General features: G+C 38.7%; 1 protein-coding gene across 1 annotated transcript in view; it reads right to left on the bottom strand.

The window, feature by feature from the left end:
- med13l.S (mediator complex subunit 13-like S homeolog) overlaps window positions 1-21,788 on the bottom strand; it is an 87,318-nt gene that overhangs the window by 6,853 nt on the left and 58,677 nt on the right. The window contains exons 10-27 of the mRNA XM_018244008.2: window positions 21,053-21,772; window positions 17,899-18,109; window positions 16,465-16,570; window positions 15,130-15,239; window positions 14,109-14,202; window positions 12,818-13,038; window positions 12,130-12,335; window positions 11,097-12,025; window positions 10,649-10,828; window positions 10,116-10,339; window positions 9,369-9,528; window positions 8,118-8,454; window positions 7,382-7,595; window positions 6,772-6,960; window positions 4,368-4,591; window positions 2,009-2,151; window positions 1,772-1,930; window positions 266-424 (exon numbers count right to left, since the gene is read on the bottom strand). Of these exons, the coding sequence (XP_018099497.1) occupies window positions 266-424; window positions 1,772-1,930; window positions 2,009-2,151; window positions 4,368-4,591; window positions 6,772-6,960; window positions 7,382-7,595; window positions 8,118-8,454; window positions 9,369-9,528; window positions 10,116-10,339; window positions 10,649-10,828; window positions 11,097-12,025; window positions 12,130-12,335; window positions 12,818-13,038; window positions 14,109-14,202; window positions 15,130-15,239; window positions 16,465-16,570; window positions 17,899-18,109; window positions 21,053-21,772 (4,586 nt within the window). The remainder of the gene's footprint in view (window positions 1-265; window positions 425-1,771; window positions 1,931-2,008; window positions 2,152-4,367; window positions 4,592-6,771; window positions 6,961-7,381; window positions 7,596-8,117; window positions 8,455-9,368; window positions 9,529-10,115; window positions 10,340-10,648; window positions 10,829-11,096; window positions 12,026-12,129; window positions 12,336-12,817; window positions 13,039-14,108; window positions 14,203-15,129; window positions 15,240-16,464; window positions 16,571-17,898; window positions 18,110-21,052; window positions 21,773-21,788) is intronic.

The raw sequence follows: 21,788 nt of genomic DNA, 5'->3' as shown, positions 1-21,788 counted from the left end.
GTTTATAGTAAATGTCTTGACTTGTAACATGTGACCATACATGAGTTGATCAAAGCTGATGACAGACCTTGTCCTGTGTATGGTGTAATCCGAAGGGCTTCCCCGACCAATATCTGCCCAAAAATTAGGAATTTTTAGGACTATTATATCTGCTCATATTACATTAAATCATGTTGATCTCATTAACTCTTGTAATCGCAGGTGATCTAGGAAACATAGAATTCATTTGTTGATTTTAGCAGTGCTGTTTATGATGTGAACTTACCTTCCTCATTGTGATAGTTAGCTGGAGAAACCTGGGTAGTGGCTGAAGTGGGGAACACTAAGATGTGGGTGCATGAGGCATCCTGTGGAGTGCTGAGCTGAGATGTCTGTAGATTCAAAGCTGTGTTGCGGCCAAACACTGAACCCATAGTGACAGCATCTGTGGGAGAAGCACAAGATATTATTATACATATTTATATATGTGAGAGGCTCTGGAGGTTCAGAAATACTAAAAAAATCCCATTGAAGTAAATTTTATTCACTGAGAGAGACACTGACACATTTAGAGCATGCATCTTCAGCCCTCAACGGAACTCAAATTGATTAAATCATATGCAAAAATCAGAGATGTCGAGCAAAGATTATAGCCATTTGCACTTTACTTTTGGCATAAAGCATGGGGTACAAACACTGTAATCACGGATACCAGTCTGAAAGACAGAAGCCAGATGCTTTTTAGTCCTGCTACTAAATGTCATGTTAAGGAACACGTAAGGCCTGCTAGACTATTTCCTGTACTTTCACTTCCCAGTCAGACTGTGCAGCATCGGAATGACTGAGCACACTCTTTCAAGACAGAGTAAGATATATTGCATCTTGCTCTACATTTATATGGTGCTAAGAAGCACTATCTGGATGTTTCCAAGATGCATTGGAAGCAGCAGGGACGGGGAGCTTGATGCTAACTTCTCAAACCAAGCCTTGCTGTGTCAGACGCAGTCCATCAGAACATTTTCATAGATGCATTTTTACATGTAAATGCCTAATGTACATGCTTACTTAAAGGGGTTATTCACTTTTTTTTAACTTTTTATTTATTTTTTAACAGTCCATTCATATGGTTTGGTAATTGAGTGACAATCAGAGATTTGTAAGGTAGAAAATTACTCAATGGTTCATGACAAGTGCTGATATCTGGACTGTGAAAATATAATTGTAATAGAAAGATAAATACTTAAGGAAAAAGGAAGGAAAAAGAGAAAGAAGATAATGATAGGGGGAAACAGGGGGGGAGGAGGGTAGGACTCTCGCCAGGGGTTATTCACTTTTTGATTAACTTTTAGTATGATATAGAGATAGAGACAATTTCCAATTGGTTTTTATTATTTTAGTTTTTTTTATATTGCTTTTTATTCAGCAGCTTTCCAGTCCAATTTTAGCAATCTGGTTGCTAGGGTCACAATTACCCTAGCAACAATGCATTGATTTGAATGAGAGCCTGGAATATGAATAATGAAAAATAAAAATACATGTGTAGCCTTACAGATTTTTTTTAGATGGGGGTCAATGATCTCCATTTGAAAAATGAAAAAGTTTCAGAAGAAGAAGGCAAATAATTCACAATTCTATTAATAATGAAGGCCAAATGAAAAGTTGCTTAGAATTAGCCATTCTATATTAGGTGTTACAAGCCTAAAATCAAACTCTAACTGAGATGCAAAGTTGCAATTTTCCGTTAATTCACAAGGCAGATTTTTCACATGACCATAGAAATCGTCAATCTCACCTGGCATGACAATAAAAGATCCCTGGGGTTCCATTGCCACAAGACAGGCACTAAGTATAGATGGAGAATCAGCTGCTGAGATTCCACACATTTTGCATGTTTCTTTTAACTGACGACTGATGGTCTGTAGAGAGCACTCTCCAAGCAGGATACTCCAATCTGCAAAGGGAACAGAGTGGTCATAGGTAATCAATCAATGGATGAGGATATTACAGCTCACTATTTTTAACTATATACCTTTTAGCTCGCCGTGGCCTAGTCGCCCGAGACGACCAATCACCACTCTCCAGGGTACTGATGTTGTCTGTATAATTTCCACGCACCACTCCCATAGCTTCTGCAGCCCAATCTTTCTTGCAGAAACTTTGCTCCTCCGAAACCTGCAAAGTGATGACAAATCTTACTGATCAAAATATTCACATAGACATATTGCAAGGACTAGCTTGACAAGAACTATATAATAATATATTCTCTAATGAATCTGTAGTTTAGGGCCTGCAAGTAGAAATAGATAACTCAACACACTTCGGAAGAGGCCCAGGTGCAACACCTTGAGCCCTCAGCATGGGGAGTGGACAAGCCGAAAAAACCTTTTGGAGCAGGCACTCAATGAAGGCAATCTTCCAGGCAGATAAATATCAATATCAGCCGCTGTGGACACAATAAACTTCACTTTGATATTTATCTGCCTGGTGGAAGATTGCCTTCATTGAGTGCCTGCCCCAATAATATGTAGGGAATCCGTGCATTGCCCTTTTCCCTGTAATGGCAGAAGCACAGAGCCTGTGTCTTGTAAGCTGTTACCTAGCAACCAGCTAGTCAGTGATTTCAGTGCAACAGTAAGTGATACAGCAGCTAAAGAGTGGCTGGCAGGAAAAGGAAGTCACAGAGACTGGCAAAAGAAGAAAGCCTGGCATAGAGAGCCGCATGGTGGACAGAGAAAGAGGCCAGAGAGCTGGTGGTGGGCCCAGAGAGCTGAGAGGCTGCACCACAAGCATTCATTTGGATCGGGCTGGCACAGGGAAGCCACATACTGTGCCTGGAGAGACAGAGAGTGTGAAAGGAATCCAGACTGGAGGAACAAACAGCAGGAGATTCCTATATAAGCATCCAAAGGTGCTGGATTCACCTGGAGAGAGCTCTAAAGTATTCCAAAGAGGATTTGTGAGTATCGTGGTTAAAGGGACAGTACCCAAAAGAAGAGCTGAAGAACAAAGAAACTGTGTATTAAAGGAAATTTGCTTTTATTAATTAGGCAGACAGTTTGGCATTAGCTAGTTAGTTAGTGAGGCCCTATTGCCACCAGTTAGGAGTGCCGCATGTACTAGTTGGCCAGTTATTTTATATAAACCGTTATTTTGTTTACCCAATACTGTGTGTGTGTTATTACTTTATTCCTAGTGGGGCCACCCGTAGGTGCATTCCTGGATACCACTAGGTGGAGGCACTGCGCTAGTAAGTACCAGGTACCCAGTCTCTCCCAATATCACTGCGGAGTGGCTCAGGTTTGTCCCGTGTCATCAGGTAAGCGCCACACGTGGAGTGTAACACCGTCAAAGGGGTGTCAAAAGGGTTACAAATATATTCTCTAGTCTGTTGCAAATGCACACTTCACACCTATCCTCAGAGAAAGTACTGAGTGGATATGTGTAATGAAATGTAGGTCTGTATAGAAATATATAAATAATATGTGCCATTGCGTAATCATAAATAGAAAAACTGCCATTTTAAGAAATAAGGGCCCCCCTGGGATCCTAGGATTCGCGGTGCACACAAACAAACCAAACATGTTAGGTCACATGAGCCAATTAACAGACAAACTTCTGTCTTTTGCTTCCACACGTTGAAGTTAGAGCTGCAGTATTTCTGGTCAGGTGATCTCTGTGGCAGCACATAGACCATCACAAAATGGTGGTTCAAGACAAGAGATGTAAAAGGGCAGCATTTACTTAAGATTCTTTAATATACAGGCAATCACCAGGTTACGTATGTGATAGGGTCTGTAGTTAATTTCTTAAGTTGATGTTGTATGTAGGGCAGGTGGTTTATTAAAGCTAAATGCTAATAAAGGCCAAGCAAACCACAGTACATTACTATAATAGCCTCCGTTTGTAAGTATGAGTTGCATGTAAGTCGGTGTATGTAAATGTAACTCGAGGATTCCCTTTACCACTTAATTCAATATAAATAAAAGTTGCTTAAGTATTCATTTTAGGGGGTATAGTTTTCCTTTAAAGAAAAGATAGAATGGATAGAATGGATAGAATGAACAGGTAGAAAATGTTGTAGCTAAAAGTAAAGGGAAAAAGAACCTCCACAATGCATAATAGTAGAATGTTTATGAAGAATTCTTCATAAACATTCTACTATTATGCATTGTGGAGGTTCTTTTTCCCTTTACTTTTAGCTACAACATTTTCTACCTGTTCATTCTATCCACAGAAAAAGCCTATGTCATTCCCAATGACAAAAGGAGAAGGACTTATAGTAATTCACTACATTCGCATGTCTGCAGAAGTACAAAGTAGAAGATGAATATTGTCATTTTATTTTTGCATTTTGTGTCAACTAAGACATGCAGAATATATCTACCAACCTGTTGGGCACATGGATATTAACCACACATGTTTCCAGAAGCTCTCCTTGCAAGTCAGTGCAGGAAGCCAGAAGCCAGCGTTGATCATGAGATAAGCAGTACCCTACAAACATCACATTGTATTTCTGGCCAGCCTCACCAAATGTCTCGCCCAGCTCTGTCTGCTTGTCCTTGGTGGGGCAGAGCAAAAATGGAGGAGAATACATCTGTCCAGGGCTAGGTTGCTGTAAGGCATTACAATTAGAAGTTAAAAATGTGCGATATTTATTCATCTTTTAACCTCAAGAGCAAATGTTTATTTTAACATCAATTTGGAAACAATCAAGCAAATTCATGTCACAACTTACAGTCGTATCCTTTTACATCAGGGGTACTGCAATAGCTCAAGTGAAAATCCACAAACAATCCGCAAACAACCACATCATAAAAGGGGTGGTTCAGCTTTAAGTTAACTTTTAGTATTTTATAGAATGGCCAATTCTAAGCAACTTTTTAATTGGTCTTCATTATATATTTTGTATAGTTTTTTAATAATTTGCCCTTTTCTTCTAATTCTTTCTACCTTTCAAATGGAGGTCACTGACCCCACCTAACAAACAAATACTCCTTAAGGCAGGGGTGCCCAGACTTTATTACCCTGGGATCTACTCTCGACACCTGGCCCCCATCAGGAGATCTACCTTAATAAAAATAGTGGTCTGTCTACCGCGCGGGCTCGGGTGAGATCTCATCTCCCCCGCACCAAACCCTGGCAGTTACGTCACTGGCAGCTTCTTTAGTTAGAGAGGACGAGCAGAACGGTTAGAACAGAGAAGTGCTCAATGTAATCAGAAATTACAGCACTGAAATTAACTTGTCCCTGGGATCCTGGAACAGTAGTAATACAGAGTGATTGACACAGGGACCTATGAGGATTAAGCTTGTAATTTTTATCTATGTGTAAAATGTTGTTGCCCCTTTAGAAAAAGAGAAGCATGATTCCAATCATCCGTCCAATGTTAATAGTGAAAAAAGATAAATATATAGGAATGCCGGTATATTTTTCCAGAAAAGGTGGCAACCCTACTTGTCAATATGGGGCAAAAGCTTCCTAAATTCGCTAATAAAAATTATTCTGCACACCCTCAAAACTGAGAATAGTGGCTGCCACCTGACCTCTCAAAGCCAAAATGGATGTGCCACTCAAACTGGGATTTTGGGAAATGCCTCCACCCCCAGGATCAGCCAAAAGTTTCCTTGTCCTTATTATTCTTGTGTATGAGACTGGGCAACCCTTAGACCCCTCCCGCTGCTTGAAGCTGCTGCAGGCTACACTTGAATATGCATAGTGACAGTGCGGCTCCTCATTCTGCTCAATAAGCACAAATAATACAAAATGAACTGCAAATTGTCTCAAAATATCACTCTCTACATCATATTCAAATTTAACTCAAAGGTGAACAACCCCTTTAATGGCCCTGGGAAGTATTGTCACTTGATAACCACATACAAAGGGTATTGCAGTCATTCCACTATGCCCAATTTCTTTTACCATTCAGACAAATTTTGACTGGGAAATCAGATTGTTTTGGTCAACAACAAAAAATCCAGCAGTGGCCTTAGTGGTGTTATAGCTAACAAACTTTTTCATGGCCAGTGCCTTACTTTTACAGGCTCTCTTATCTATAAACTGATATCCAGAAAGCTCTGAATTATGGGAAGGCAATCTCCCACAGAGACTAATTTCTTATGCTCTGTAATGTAAAATAATACCTTGTATTTGATGGTAACTAAGCTGCATGAATCCAATTTATGGCAAAACAATCCAATTGGCCTTATTTAATGTTTGAATGTTATTCTAGTAGACTTAAGGAGTTTTTCTCCATATTTGGATCACCATATCTTATCTGGCAAAACCGCAGGCCCCATGCATTCTGAATTAGACCCCATGTCTGTACTACACTTACTTAATTTCTCTTCTATATATTTTTATAAAATGTCAATCTTTCTCACACAAACTGTTCATACAAATGAAATTACAATTCACTGCTTGGTTCAATATATAAGCCGATATTAGACAGGTGTTAAACTGCAAAAGTTTCCAACAGCAACCAATCAGGTTTTATAATCTAATTTTCCAGATACAAAACTGGTTGTTTGTTTTTGTAGAGATTTGAGAGCTGGTTTAAAATATTAAATATGTATTAAGAATGTATTAAAAATAAATATAAAAAAGGACACATACATTATGGGGGTTATGTAATAAAAGGCACTACGTTTGCCCAGGAGTAATAAACCATAGCAACCAATCAGCAGGTAGCATTTGCTGGTTACCAAAAATCTTGTTGGTTGCTATGGGTTACTGCTCCTTGGTAAACTTTGTGCCTTATATTACATATGGGGGTATATGTTCTAAAATAATTACCTCTTGATTCCTGAGTATTGCATTTAGAGCGGCTGCTGGACCAAAGCCAGTGAGAGGCTTGATTGGTATCTGTGTGGCTATGGGTCGCTGGCACTGGCAGTATACAGAAAAAGCTAAAGATTTCAAGTGCTGAATGTAGGAGACATCTTCGTCATTTACAGTCTGCAGAAGAGATTGGCAGGGAACCACCTGAAAGAGAGGGTAAGGCAAGATACTGTTTATATGCATGCATTTTAAAGGTCAACAAGAGCTGAATACGTAAGGCAAATGGATTCAATCAATAGGTTTTTCCCCGGGTTAGTGTTCTTTTTAATGAAAAAATTTACCAGACCAGGGAAAAACATAGTGCAGTGCTACCATCTTACTTACTGCTCACAGATATCCCGTACACCAACTAAGACTAGCTTATGTACTGACTAGTGCAAATTAAATTTTCAATTTAGTACATATTTGGGTATCTATATCTGCAGAGGGATGCCTGGGAAAAGTAAGCAAAGTGGACGCACAGCTCTGTAAGTTGGCAAAGAACATCAGTATACTGTTACTGGAACATAATAATTAGCTATGTACATATAGGTTATGGTAAGACACATAACAGAAAAATGTGTACCTGCAGTATGCAAGCATTTCGAATTGGCTCTGGTAAACTCTCCAGCATGTCAGTAAAACATCTAATCAAGCCTAGCATCCAGTAGTTCCCAGGGTGACAGTCTTCATCCACTGTGTATGTAAATGGATCCACCATATATATAACCACTGTTGGACATGAAGTGATTGCTCCATCTGGTTCTGTGGGAATGCCAATTCTTTCCCGCTCAGTGGCACTGTTAATGTCAAGGAGACAGTACAAGCTTTATATTATTGTTTAGAATTCCTTCTACATGAAACAAAAAAGCAAAATATCTTCTGGTTTGACAGGGTTTTAATAACGTATAATTAAAAATGGCAATTTACAGTACATATAAAAAATAATCAATACAATACTAATAACTTTATTAATTTAGCAATCAGCCAATGACGTATATTGTGCTGTACATAATGCAAGTGCATTTTGATTTTGTGTATACGGTATACCTGTAGCACTCTATTTTTGCTTTTTTACAGACCACCTATGTATTTAGAAAGATGGTGATAAGGTTTGGGTTAGAATGCAGGAACCTATAATAAGACACTCCATGTGCTGGGCTCAGCATTACATTTGGGCTCAAGGAGTTTACCCGCAGCTTACCTTTCATTAATTTCAATATTATTAGCTTTCCTTCTTCTATCCTTCTTATAATTGCCAGTGTTAACCAAATAAGCCAAAAGATGAATCGAATTGAATTTAATACAGTATCTGTACTTACTTTTCTGGTGTCTCTTGTTGAATGGACTGCTGGCTGGGTTCTGGGTCTCCTGTGGACTGGTTTCCTAATGGTCGCTCAACAGAACTTGAAGAATTCTGTGAGGAGCAGTTGTTGAACCCAGTGGGTACTGTGCTGTTTCCAGCAGGAAGAGATGTGGTGGAGGATAATTGTGGAGGTGGTAATGGAGCAGTACTTGTGCCATTAGGAGTGGTGTTGATAAGAGCACCAGGAGGACAAGACGGCACAGCAGGGCTTAAATTGGTTTGTACCGTAGAAGGCTGCTTCTTGGGAGGTAATAACAGGCTGTTGTCTAGTTGCAATGTGGATAAATAAGGAGCTAAAAACAGAAAATGACAATACCCCTGGGCATTAGCAGAACTTACACATTCATAAATAAGATGTCCTAAAAGCAATGTAACCTACATTACAGCAGTTTACTCTTGATCAGCATGTAACAAACAATAACATCTATTGTGACTCCAACAATTATCTCTCCAATCCTGTTCAATAAAAGAATTACAAAAGCTACAAATTACAAGGATGGGATCCCAGAAACTCGTTATCCAGAATCCTCAAAAACAAGCAATGACAGTAAATACTAGGGATGCACCGAATCCAGGATTCGGTTCGGGATTCGGCAGGATTCGGATTTGGCCGAATCCTTCTGCCAGGCCGAACTGAATCCTAATTTGCATATGCAAATTAGAGGTGGGGAAGGAGATCACGTGACTTTTTGTCACAAAACAAGGAAGTAAAAATGTTTTCCCCTTCCCATCCCTAATTTGCATATGCAAATTCAGATTCAGTTCGGTATTCGGTCGAATATTTCATGAATTCGGGGGTTCGGCAGAATCCAAAATAGTGGGTTCGGTGCATCCCTAGTAAATACATAGCCTACTCTAGTCTAATGTGCTACAACACTGTAATATGAACAGTAGCATAATGATAAAGAGTCAGCCCATCAGCAAAAAACTTCCACTTTACCACATGATGGGGTCGAAGTGGCTCACACTTTCGTCATGCAACCCAAATCCACCCTTATCACTTGCTGGAGCTGGGTGGCAAAGAACAGAAATCTACTACTAATCCAGGTCTAAAGTATTCCAAATAATATTAGGAAAAAAGTGCTGTGTACTCTGTGCCATGGTATAAACAAACAAAAATACGGGTACATGGTAATTGTACAATCACATGCACAAACTGTAATTACTTTTATTTAATATGCTTGTACCAGCGATTTATTTGACTCACCAAGATGCTGGCGACAGGTCTGTGCAAATAGCTGGAGCCTTGCTTGGTTATCCATATCCTCACAAGACGTTTCTTCAGTCTCACCTGCAGGCCGGCTGATTTTAATGATCCCATCACTAAGCACTTTACAGATTGGCCTATGCTCACCAAGGCGGCACATCTTGGGAGTAAAATGGAAATCAGTAAATTGTAAATAGTCAGACAGGAGATTATTAATATTAAATAAATGTTCATGGTAGAACAGGCAGGCCAGTATACACAGTATTTACAGCACAGGAAGCTGGCACATATTTAAACATATTTTTAAAAGTTTGCAAAGCAGTTACCATAGTTTTAAGTGATTATAATGTTAATAGAACTTATATCATGCTATACCTAGAATTTTGGATGCTGATAGATTACAAACTATTGTGAGCAGAATCCTCAATCCTATTTTATCTTAATACACAAAGATTGTTGTTTGCATCTGCTTCAATTATACAGTTATTAATTGCATTTGTCTGAAATGATACTAAAAATAAATCACCTTTCCAGGCAATAAAAAATGTCAGGGGAAACAAATACAGTCTGCTGATTACAGAAGATATTGCATGCCATTTGCAGACTTTAATCAAATGTATACCACTGTGCACATTTCAAAATATATGGGAATTTCCATAAATCAGCAAACAGCAGAAAATAAGCACTGCAGGTACTAAGCACCGTAAAAGCAATGAAGCAAAGACACAATTTTCTGATGTTTCTCACCTCATAAACTGCACTCAGATCCCTAAAAAATGCCTTTGCTCCATCAAGCAGGGCACAGTTTTCTGGACACAGCACCAAATAACCCACATCCCTCTGCCCCCCATAAGGCTCAAGCAGCAGCCTTTCCCAAAATGGAAGTGAGAAAGGAGCAATCGTCAAGAAATCTTTATCATAACCAACAAGAAGGTTTGGAACAGGCAATGGCTCTGGAGACTCTTCCGAACCTGCAGATAATAAATAAATAAGTCACTTAAAAATGAACATATACAAGACTAAAAACAAACAACTTATAACAGAACGCACTGCTTTTAACATTGTTCAGAAGCCCGGTATACACTGCATGGATTTCTGGGATACACCGAATCAAGGATTTAGTTTGGGATTTGGTCAAAGGATTCAGATTAGGCCAGTACCTAATTGTTCAGTTGACTCAGATCATAACTAAAGCATAACTAAAAGCCCATAATTTACAAACAGTGGATTTGTATCAATTTTATTTTACACTCCTAACAAATAAAGTGCTCTCTCATTACCATATGATCCTCGTCCTGCCATCTTGTGAAATTGCTGCCATGTCAGGGGACCCTGCACATGCTGGATGTTTTCCCAAGTTCGTCCTGTCCTTTTTTTCTGAATGGCATCCTGCAAGAATGGCTGCAAGGAGAGCAGCATGCGAACAACATCCTGTGACGGCAACATGCTCACATCCAGCACTGAGAAAAAAGAGAAAACAGCAGCAATATATCAGAAAAAATGTGATTACCAAAAGATATTCTCTTGTGTTGCAACCTGGGCTAGGTGTGTCATTAATACTTCAACTTAATTGAGAATTTTTAGATTGCAATACTTGTCAGTTAGCTTCCTCACCAGTAATCACCAAATACTGAGACTGCAATCAAATAAGAATAAAAAAAAGTATAGTCATATTTTCTAAAAGTTAAACCACAATTTACCACTGCTTTAAGAGTAAACAATTCTTACCATTGCTGTGCGGCCAAAGGTGAAAAGTAGCACTCTTTACAAGTGCCTCATCAACTCTACCCCCTGTAGGATTGTCCACATACTGTCTTCCTTGTTCCAAAGCATTCAAGCACTCTGGCCATGCATCAGAACTCTCTGCCCTTACTCTGTCGTAGTTCCAACTTGGCCTATCTGAGAGTGTAACCCCTTGGCAGTATGACAGCTCCCAAGTGCTACAACAGTTATTAAATGGACGTGTACACTGTCTCTGCAACAGTAGCAAAAGGCCTGATGGAGGTTGCTCCTGGCCAAGCCTTTCTGTCACTCTAATATTTAATCTTCTTTCCACTGCCTGGCCAAGATCTGAGGAACGGCCAAAGATGTCCATTTCATCCTCTATAAAAAGGCCTGAGTTGTAGCCAAGACGGCGGTTGACTATTGCACTGAATCCACAAGTGCATCGATACTGATCTTCATTTGACGAGTCAGGAATGTATATACCCACATCTGCCCCTTTAATGTTGAGGTTGCAGGCACAAATACAACAGCTATCAAAATTCCTGTCTTTGAAGATGTTAAGTACAGAGTCTGACAGTAACAAGGTAACATAGAGGCTGTGGGCCTCAGGAGCTGGGTGACTGCTTGCAGGTTCAACAGAGCTCAGAGGCCTTGTAGTGGATGGGGTGGAAGCAGGTGAGCAGAGATCGGTGCTGTCATATTTGGCAGAGCCTTGGCCACTGGCTCCTCCCCCACCCCGTGGTGTTCTAGGAGTTCTTGGAGTACGAGGAGTGGGAACTGAAAAACGAGGTGTGGCAGGAGAGGGAAGAACACCCCCAGTTCCACCATTGCTGGCTGGAGCTGTACTGCATGGAGCAAGAGGTGTGTTGGTCTGTGGAGTGTTCAGCTGTAGATAGTCTGGATCTGTCAAACTGCCCACACTTGGCACATTCCTTTAAAAAAAAAAAACAAGGGCAGAGAAGAATAAAAATATAGATGAAACACTGCAGGATTTTATTATTGTGTATTTTCCCTGCATAGTATGTTTGGCACTTACATGTAGCCATCTCTGTTGAAAGATGTAGCTGGGGGCAGGGGAAGGTGTTGCATCTTTGGGGGGGCTGCCCAAGATGGACGGTATACACAGGCATCTGGTATTTTTAAGGACAGCAGGCACTGGCTTGGCAAAGACTTTAGAGGCGCAAACATTGAAGTGCCCACAAAGGACTGACAGGATGGTACTCTGTGCACATACGAAAAATCCTAACATGAAAATAAAATTGAAGAGGTGAAATTCAACAGCTATTCTTGGCCTCCGCAAGCATAGAACCTCAGATATGTAAATAAATGGGGTCTCATATATTTTAGAACTGCAAACCGGTGCCCAAGTGTGCAGCTAAAACAAAGGGTCACAAACAATTACAGCTAAAACAAAGGGTCAGAAAACCTGGCCTAGATTAGTATTAGTGCCATTTTCTAAGGATTGAAGCACATTGTTTCAATGCATGCCACCTAAGCACTTGTAAAATCTCAACTTGACCATTAATTGCAATTTTAGAAGCTATTACTTGAGAAGGATAGTAATTAGCTGCAAAAATATATTTAATGGAAAAAATGAGATTGAAAGTATATGAAAGTTAGGTTTATATTCTCTCTTCTATACAATTACATTCAAAAACATGGCAGACAAGCACATGCTGACTTGTTTTCTGATAGAAATGTACAGAGCTTGTTAATTTTTTTACCCTGATCTTCTCTGGTTTGGGGCTGCACAGACCCTCCTCCACCTCCATTTTGAAGTCGAGTTGATGCATTGTGGCCAAGTTGACCAAAGGGCTCTCCATTATGGCTAGAGTAGCTGTGGTCTCAGAGCCTACTCCATCCTTGTATATCATAATGGGGGAGAAGGCAGGGTGTTGTTCCAGGGAAGGTGGTGTGGGAAACATTCTCTGGAGATCTGTGGCTGCTGTAGAAAGAGTACAATTGTGTATTACTATACTGGCCCTAAAAGACTGACAGAAAATACATTTAAAGGGAAGAGCCAAGATCTTGTAGTTCTTGTATATAGCCTTCTTCTGTTAGTGTTTAAGATTTGTTAATAGAGACAAGGCATAACAGTAGCTATATGGATAAGAGAGGCAAAATAGCCATAGCAGACAGATGAACAAAAATGGTGAATAGAAACTACCAGGTGCCCAGAAACGCAATATATGAATTCAAATATCCAGTTACTCCTCATTCACTTACCTTAATGCCAAAAAAAATGTGACAGACTATGCAACAGCCTATCAATATTCAGTCACAACACTTAAAAGGCTGGCTCATCAAGTTACATTTTAGTATGTTATAGAATGGCCAATTCTAAGCAACTTCTCAATTCGTCTTCATGTTTTTTTTTATAATTTTTAATCATTTTTCTTATGATTCCATCTTTAAAATAAAGGTTAACAATACATCAAATGTATGGTTCAGGTCTTCTCATATTCATATTCCAGTCTCTTATTCAAATCAATGCATGGTTGGTAGGGCAATTTGAACTCTAGCAACCAGACTGATGAAGTTGCAAACTTGAGAGCTGCTAAATAAAAAAAAAGCTAAACTAAAAAAACAGAAATAATAGAAATGAAACCCAACCGCAATTTGTCTCAGAATACCACTTTCTACATAATACTAAAAGTTAACTCAAAGGTACACAACCCCTTTAATGCCTGGCTAGGGCAGATGTGGTTCAATAGATACAAGCCAGAAAAGCTGTGGGTGCTGGAAGTACATATTTTTACACTGCAAATCTGCCTTCTGACAACCCACAGCTCACAAATTAAGGCAATGTATGAACAGCAGTGACATTTAGTACAAGTTCTAAGAATTTATTTTCAATGAGATGCTTATATTAAAATCCATTGTTATTAGACAATAGAGAGGTTCTTGCAGATTTATGTAGAAAATAATTGAATCTTCTAACACTCTTATTATGTGTTATTGCAGGTTGATCCTTGGATAATTTAGAATGAAAAACAGGTACTAGTCATTACTCACAGTATGCAACAGTCATCCTTGCATCTTTACCAAGAGCTCGATCTTCAGACCCTAATGAGGGAACTTTCATTGCTCGAGTTCCTGGAGAGCCAGCCTAAAATGCAAGTGTTATTAGTGGTAAACAAAGCCATAAACTAATGAGAAGATTAACATTCGGCCTACAGTAATTAATGTAACCAACTCAATACCATTCTGTGAAGCCTGTCATTCAAATGAATGAAAATGGTCTATCAGTGGTAAGAGCAGGCATTTTCTCTTCTACTGAATGACAATTAACAAAGAAGAGTATCTTACATTTCTCAATAATGTGTGTCATACTATAAGCCTAAATAAGGGAAATCAAAGAATACACAGTTAATACAGCAACAATTACTTTTGTACATTTTTAGGAATTAAAATTAATAATGTTATATTTTCTTTAATAAAGCTGAAATACCAATATAAAAATATCTATAATAAAGCTGCGATGGTTAAAACAAAAACAATTAAACCACCCCTCTTTATATAAGAGGGGCGGAAAGTGTGCCGTCACATACACATTATACCTGCTGTAGAATAGAAATGGGCCAAAAAAAAAAGAGTTGTCATTACTATGAAGTGCTGGACATCATGCTAATGCCATTTAAAGCATGATAATTATATTTCAAGTCTATTTTAAAAAGCGCAGTTGCTTTAATTTACCAGTAGGTGTCAGAAGAAACTCTACAAAAATCTATCAATTGTACATGCGAAACAGCAAAAAAAAAAAAATTCAGTCCAGCCTGAAAGTGTAACCGGTTTCCATTAATGATTCCAAACTCTTAGTTATAGCAATCTAATACAATCCTAGTTCTCACATATACACATTTGTCTTTCAGAAATATGCACTTTGCTCCCTCATTGAGATGGTGATCTTTAGAAGTTCTTTATATCTAAATAATTGGATTGGTTCCTCTCTAAGAATGTCTGCCTTCTAACTATTATGTGGCATGGCAACAAACTGCATAAAGAGCACTGCTCGACAATCTGACATTGCACATACCAGGTCCTCATCCTCAGAATTATCAAACAAGTTGTCCAAGTCATTAAGAGAAGGAGCCAGATCTTTAACCTGTGTGAGACTCGCAGCAATTCCACGGTCTTGTCGTGGGTCTGCAAAACAAGAAACACATTCAGTGCAAATAACAACTAAATATCGTGGTGAGGCAAAATGTGATTTTAGAATGAAAAGTATGGGTCTTATGGGAAATATGGCTTTGTAAAATAACACACATACCACATAGTAGAGCCAGTAATTTGGAACATAGCAAGTGTAGCACTCTTCCTCATATACCTCCATCTACTTTATAATAATAAGACTATTTAAACTGTAAACCCAATGTCCACAGCACACAAATTTTAAAGGATAAAGATAATTAGAATGGTTAACAAGTTTCAGTCTGCCCTGGAGGCAGAGAAGTCTTCTACCCAGTAAGTAATAATAATACGATAAGGAGATCCATTAGAATAGCTAGAGGGTTTGGATCAAAACCATTGTGAATGAATTTCCATATGACGTATGTTCAGCTTTGAGTTAACTTTTATTATAACGGAGAAAGTGATATTCTGACACAATTTGCAATTGGTTTTCATTTTTTATTATTTATGGTTGTTATGTTATTTAGCTTTGTATTCAGCAGCTCTCCAGTTTGCAATTTCAGCAGTCTGGTTGCTAGGGTCCAAATTACCCTAGCAACCATGCTTGATTTGAATAAGGGACTGGAATATGAATAGGATAGGGTCAGTAACCCCCATTTGAAAGCTGGAAAGAGTCAGGAGAAGAAAATAATTCAAAAACTACAACAAATAAATAATGGTGACCCTTTGAAAGGATGGAGCAGCATCTCTGAATTCAACTCAAAATTGTACAACTAAAAAATTATTATTGCAAAAATGCATAAGGACACACTTTTTGGAAATGTTTTCCCTTCCCTCTTTAAAAAAAAATATTTTGGCCTAAAAACTAGGACTATACCGGTTTGTTACTTTCCATATTAAATGCTGAAGTTTACTACCAATCAAGGAATTCTGAGCAAAACGAGACAAAGAACAGATTATCTATGGATTTCAGTCCATACATTTTACACAAGTTTTGGGCACCTTGTGCGCCCTTCACTTTTGGCCTGGTTCACGATCAAAAGAAGTTTAAAAATGTGAAAATAAAAATGTGACTTGAGGTTTCCCTTGCAATAAAGTTGATAAAGCTTGGGGTTCTTTTCACAGCAAACAATGGGTAAAAGTCTACTTGATGACAGCTAATCTGTTCATTTGGTAGATTAGAAATACATAATACTGTGCTTTGACTGATTTAGCAGGGTATGTGGCATTGTGCACTTACCAGGTTTAGATGCAGGACTGAAAATGGACATGACGTTTTTCCCAGGGTCCGTCACAGAAGCTTGTTGTTCTGTTGGTGATGCATTCTTCTCAAATCCTTCATCAGACTTTGACAATACAAAAGAGAGGTGTTCATCAGAATTGATTTGGCTCATTTAAAAGTTTGCAAATAAGAAAAATATTTATAAACTAAATATACAATTCAGTTAGGCTTTTACTTTTATGAACAGATGGCGTGTTTCAAGCTTTAGATGCAAATGATGGGTATACAAAAAAAACCTGCAATGCTGATGTGGTTTCCAAAAGCTTGAAGAAATAATTGCATAAGACTAAAGGGTAATATTAATTTAAAGTAGCCTAATAACTAATAATTCTACGTATCGTAAGACATGACTAGCACTACTGGAGGTCAAATACATGAAATAATTCTGGGCACAATAAAGTGGCACTTAAATGAAAAGGGGACACTTGATATGTGAAAACATACAGCATATATTAAATAAACAGATACAGAAGCAGATCCCTATCCCTTTAGAGCAGAGAATGACACCAAAACCTCTACAATGGCATCAAAATAAAACATGAGAAAAAGTATAACCCTATTATAATAAACTGTTGTGCTTCATTTGGAATATATTTTTATGTGCAAAGAAGCTGCAAACTGAGACTGCAATGTGAATATGAAAAGGCCTGAATAAAAGAGATGAGTAATAAAAAGTAGCAATAACATTTGTATGCTTATTTGTATGTACATTTGTATTCTTACAGAGCATTTGCATTTTATATGGGGTCAGTGACCCAGTTTGAAAGCTGGAATGAGTCAGAAGACGAAGGGATATAATTACCTCAAATTTCAAGTTAACTTAAAGGTGAACCACCCCTTTAAGTCAGAGCAATATTCGGGCCATCTTCCAATCACCAAATAATCTAAATGTCTGAAGAACTACAACTAAATGGTAAGAACTAATGACCCCCTACTCATGACAACAAATCTGAACATCTGATAGCAACTAGGGATGCACTGAATCCTCTATTTTGGATTAACACTAGAGAGCACAGTGCAGGTGGCCATAGAGAAGGAATGGGCCCCTTAGAACCCTGCACTCACCAGAGCTACCTAAATTGTGAATGAAACACAAGTTAGGGGGTTGGAAACGGAAAGCCTAGGTGGCCCCTCAAAATTTAGGGAAATGCAAATCTAGATGTTCCAGATTACTTGAGCTTCAATGAAAAATCCATGGCAACTTTGCACTTTTTTGCATTTTGTACCCTCCCTGTACTGCTAACAACGTGCATACATATAAGTAGAACATTTCAGAGTTTTGTGATAGGTTTGGCAGCCTACTACAGCTTAAGCATACAGCATCTGACACTTCAAATATATCTTATCCTGATAGCAAGCAGCATCAGAAAGTGCTCTTTAAAAGGTAGGTACCTTTAATTTCCAGGACAGGTCACCCATCTTGCATTTTTTGTTGGCTGTGAAGCTGTATTTGATCTCACCATCTTCAAAAGTGTAGGGATCAAGAGTATCACCATGCTGTTCAAGATATATGGGAGGCTGGTCCAGGTAGGTCCAGGTATCTGATAGAATTGGGCGCTTTCCATCCAAAACTTTGAAACGTTTGTTTGGCTGAGCTAAAAGTCTGGTAAAGAATGCAAATAGATTATATTTGAACAAACACAGTATTCCCAATGTGTAAATATGCAGTTTTTTATTTGAAAACCAACACCAGTGTCATATTACAGGTATATCCCTCTACATTTATTAGAGATTTTCCTGCAATTTCTACTTAAGGTTGTTATATTTTGTAAAACTCAATTTTTTTTAATCTGTAGAATAATAAATGGAATAGTACAATCATTATGCAGCAATATCATATCTGCAAAAAATATGAAACCATACCGACACCCATTTTTTTTTGCATATAAGTATAATAAGCTATGGGGATTTACTGAACTACTAATCAACGGATTCCCTACAGCAAACATATAACACAAAAAAACAAAATTGCCATAAATTTGACAAAATTTGAGCAGTTTGGCTTTAGAACTTGGGACATCAGATTTTCTAGTAAACATATTTGTAATTAATGTATTTAACACAATATTGTTTCAGTATGGATGATTGTAATTATAAAGAACAAAAACTATTTTACATATCTATTATTTACACAAGGTGTTTAACATAAGACTATTAGAGTAAGCGTTAAGTTATTTCAAAATATATATTAGAATATATTTAACAGGTGTGATATACAGTTAGGCCCATAAATATTTGGACAGAGACGACTTTTTTCTATTTTTGATTCTTTACATTACCACAATGAATCTTAAATGAAACAACTCAGATGCAGACTTTCAGATTTAATTCAGTGGGTTGAACAAAAAGATTGCACAAAAATGTGAGGAACTAAAGCCTTTTTTTAACACAATCACTTCATATCAGGGGCTCAAAAGTAATTGGACAATTGACTCAAAGACTATTTCATGGGCAGTTGTGGGCAATTCCTTTGTTATGTCATTATCAATGAATCAGATAAAAGCCCTGGAGTTGATTTAAAGGGGGGGGGTGCTTGTATGTGGAAGATTTTGCTGTGAGCAGACAACATGCGGTCAAAGGAGCTCTCCATGCAGGTGAAACAAGCCATCCTTAAGCTGCAAAAACAGAATGAAAAAAAAACCCATTCAAGAAATTGCTAGGAATGGCAAAATCTTGTTTGAGAAAAAAAGCACTGGTGAACTCAGCAATGCAAAAATACTTGTACGTCCACCGAAGACAACAGTGGTGGATGATCGCAGAAACATTTCCATGGTGATAAGAAACAACAGACAAACAAGTGAACAACACTCTCCAGGAGGTAGGAGTATCGATATCCAAGTCTACCATCAAGAGAAGACTGCATGAAAGTAAATACAGAGGGTGCACTGCAAGGTGCAAGCCACTCATAAGCATCAAGAATAGAACGGCTTGATTGGACTTTGCTAAAAATCATCTAAAAAAGCCAGCACAGTTCTGGAAAAACATTCTTTGGACAGATGAAATAAAGAACAACATCTACCAGAATGATGGCAAGAAAAAAGTATGGCGAAGGGGTGGAACAGCTCATGATCCAAAGCATACCGCATCATCTATAAAACATGGCGGAGGCAGTGTGATGGCTTGGGTGTGCATGGCTGCCAGTGGCACTGGGACACTAGTGTTTATCCATGATGTGACACAGGACAGAAGCAGCCGAATGAATTCTGGGGTGTTCAGAGACACTGTCTGCTCAAATCCAGCTAAATGCAGTCAAACTGATTGGGAGGTGTTTCATAAAACAGATGGACAATGACCCAAAACATACAGCCAAAGCAAACCCAGGAGTTTATTAAAGCAAAGAAGTGGAATATTCTTGAATGGCCAAGTCAGTCTCCTGATCTGAACCCAATTGAGCATGCATTTCATTTGTTGAAGACTAGACTTCGTACACAAAGGGCCACGAACAAGAAGTAACTGAAAACCGCTGCAGTAAAGGCCTGGCAGAGCATTAAAAAGGAGGAAACCCAGAATGTGGTGATGTCCATGAGTTCAATACTTCAGGCTGTCATTGCCAGCAAAGGGTTTTCAACCAAGTATTAGAAATGAACATTTTATTTTCAGTTTTTTAATTTGTCCAAATACTTGTGAGCCCCTGAAATGAAGTGATTGTGTTACAAAAAGGCTTTAGTTCCTTACATTTTTATGCATTCTTTTTGTTCAACCCACTGAATTAGAGCTGAAAGTCTGCAGTTCAACTGCATCTGAGTTGTTTCATTTGAAATTCATTGTGGTAATGTAAAAAACCAAAAAAAAGTTGAACATGTCCAAATATTTATGGGTCTAACTGTATGTATAGAGTTTGAAAAAGTGTTTAAGCATATATACAATAGTTTAAAGGGGGTCTGTAACGATTTTTATGATGTCGTTTTTATTTCTAAATTACATTGTTTACACTGCAAATAATCCACTCAACCATATAAAAACTGAATTCCTGAACCAGCAAGTGTATTTTTTTTTAGTTAGTGTAGGCAGCCATCTCAAGTCATTTTGCCTGGTCATTTGCTTTCAGAAAGAGCCAGCACTTTAGGATGGAACTGCTTTCTGGCAGGCTGTTGTTTCCCCTACTCAATGAATGTGTTGCAGTGGGACCTGTATTTTACTATTGAGTGCTGTTCTTAGATCTACCATGCAGCTGTTCTCTTGTGTTAGGGAGCCGCTATCTGGTTACCATCCCATAGTTCTGTTAGTTCATAGGCTGCTGGGGGGGGGGTGATGTGACTTCAACTTGCAGTACAGCAGTTAATAGTGACTGAAGTTTATCACATGACTGGCGGAGGTGGGAAACTGAAAATATTTCTAGCTTAATGTCAGATTTCAAAATTAAATATAAAAAAATCTCTTGAGAAATGGATTTCAGTGCAGAATTCTGATGGAGCAGCTCTATTAACAGATGCATTTTGAAAAAAAAAAAATTCAAAATAATATGAAAGAATCACTTCCAGGTTAATGGTGAGAGTAAAAAAATTCTACCTGTCACTATAACCTATCCCTATAACCACCACCTTACCTCTCTAATGCAGTGCGCTCAGCTAAAGTTTCCTGTATGCTCTCATGCCGTTCCACGGGGATGTTTGGTGGTTGAAAGTCTTCATTGCTTGTAGATGGTAGTTTGTACTCCTGCCAGCTGTTCTCAGATTGCTGGCTCTGGGACAGACTAGCACAATATATGCTGGTCTCACTTAGCTCTGCCATCAATGGCAAACCAAGTCCAGCCACCATCATCGTCCTATCATCAAGAGGCTGCATTTCCAGTCCATTAGGATACAAAGTGGAGCTGCAAGGCTGAACTTCTGGATCTGGGATGGCAACCTCTTGCTGGGGAGGCTGAGGACTAAGTGTGGGGGGCATTGGAGATGCCGGAGAGTGTGGAGAGTCTGTGGGTTGAGAAGGTAACATTTGATCTAACTCTCCTGCAGAGGGCAAAGATTGAAAATGTCTATTTGGTGGTGTACTTGTTGCAGCCTCTGTACCTTGCCTTTGCTGTACAGCGGTTTCCTGTGATAGACACTCTTCATTCTGTGTGGGCAATGCACGATGGTGGAAAGGAGTAGTGGTCTTTTTCTGCAACTTCTCAGCCTTCTCCGGACGATCACTGGGTTTGTGCTTAGAAGAGGCAGGGGGTGGAAGGGAGGCGCTACAAGAAGTAGGGATTCCTCCCATGCTGGGTTGAGTAACAGAGGAGGGCCGACAGCCACTTGGTGCACCACGCTGCTTTGAATATTTATGTCTATTAAAAAAAAAAG

This window comes from Xenopus laevis, chromosome 1S, assembly GCF_017654675.1.
Source record: "Xenopus laevis strain J_2021 chromosome 1S, Xenopus_laevis_v10.1, whole genome shotgun sequence".
In the NCBI taxonomy this organism is placed as follows: Eukaryota; Metazoa; Chordata; class Amphibia; order Anura; family Pipidae; genus Xenopus; species Xenopus laevis.
The sequence above is the reverse complement of the archived record's forward strand: the minus strand, read 5'-3'. Positions and strand labels throughout refer to the sequence as shown.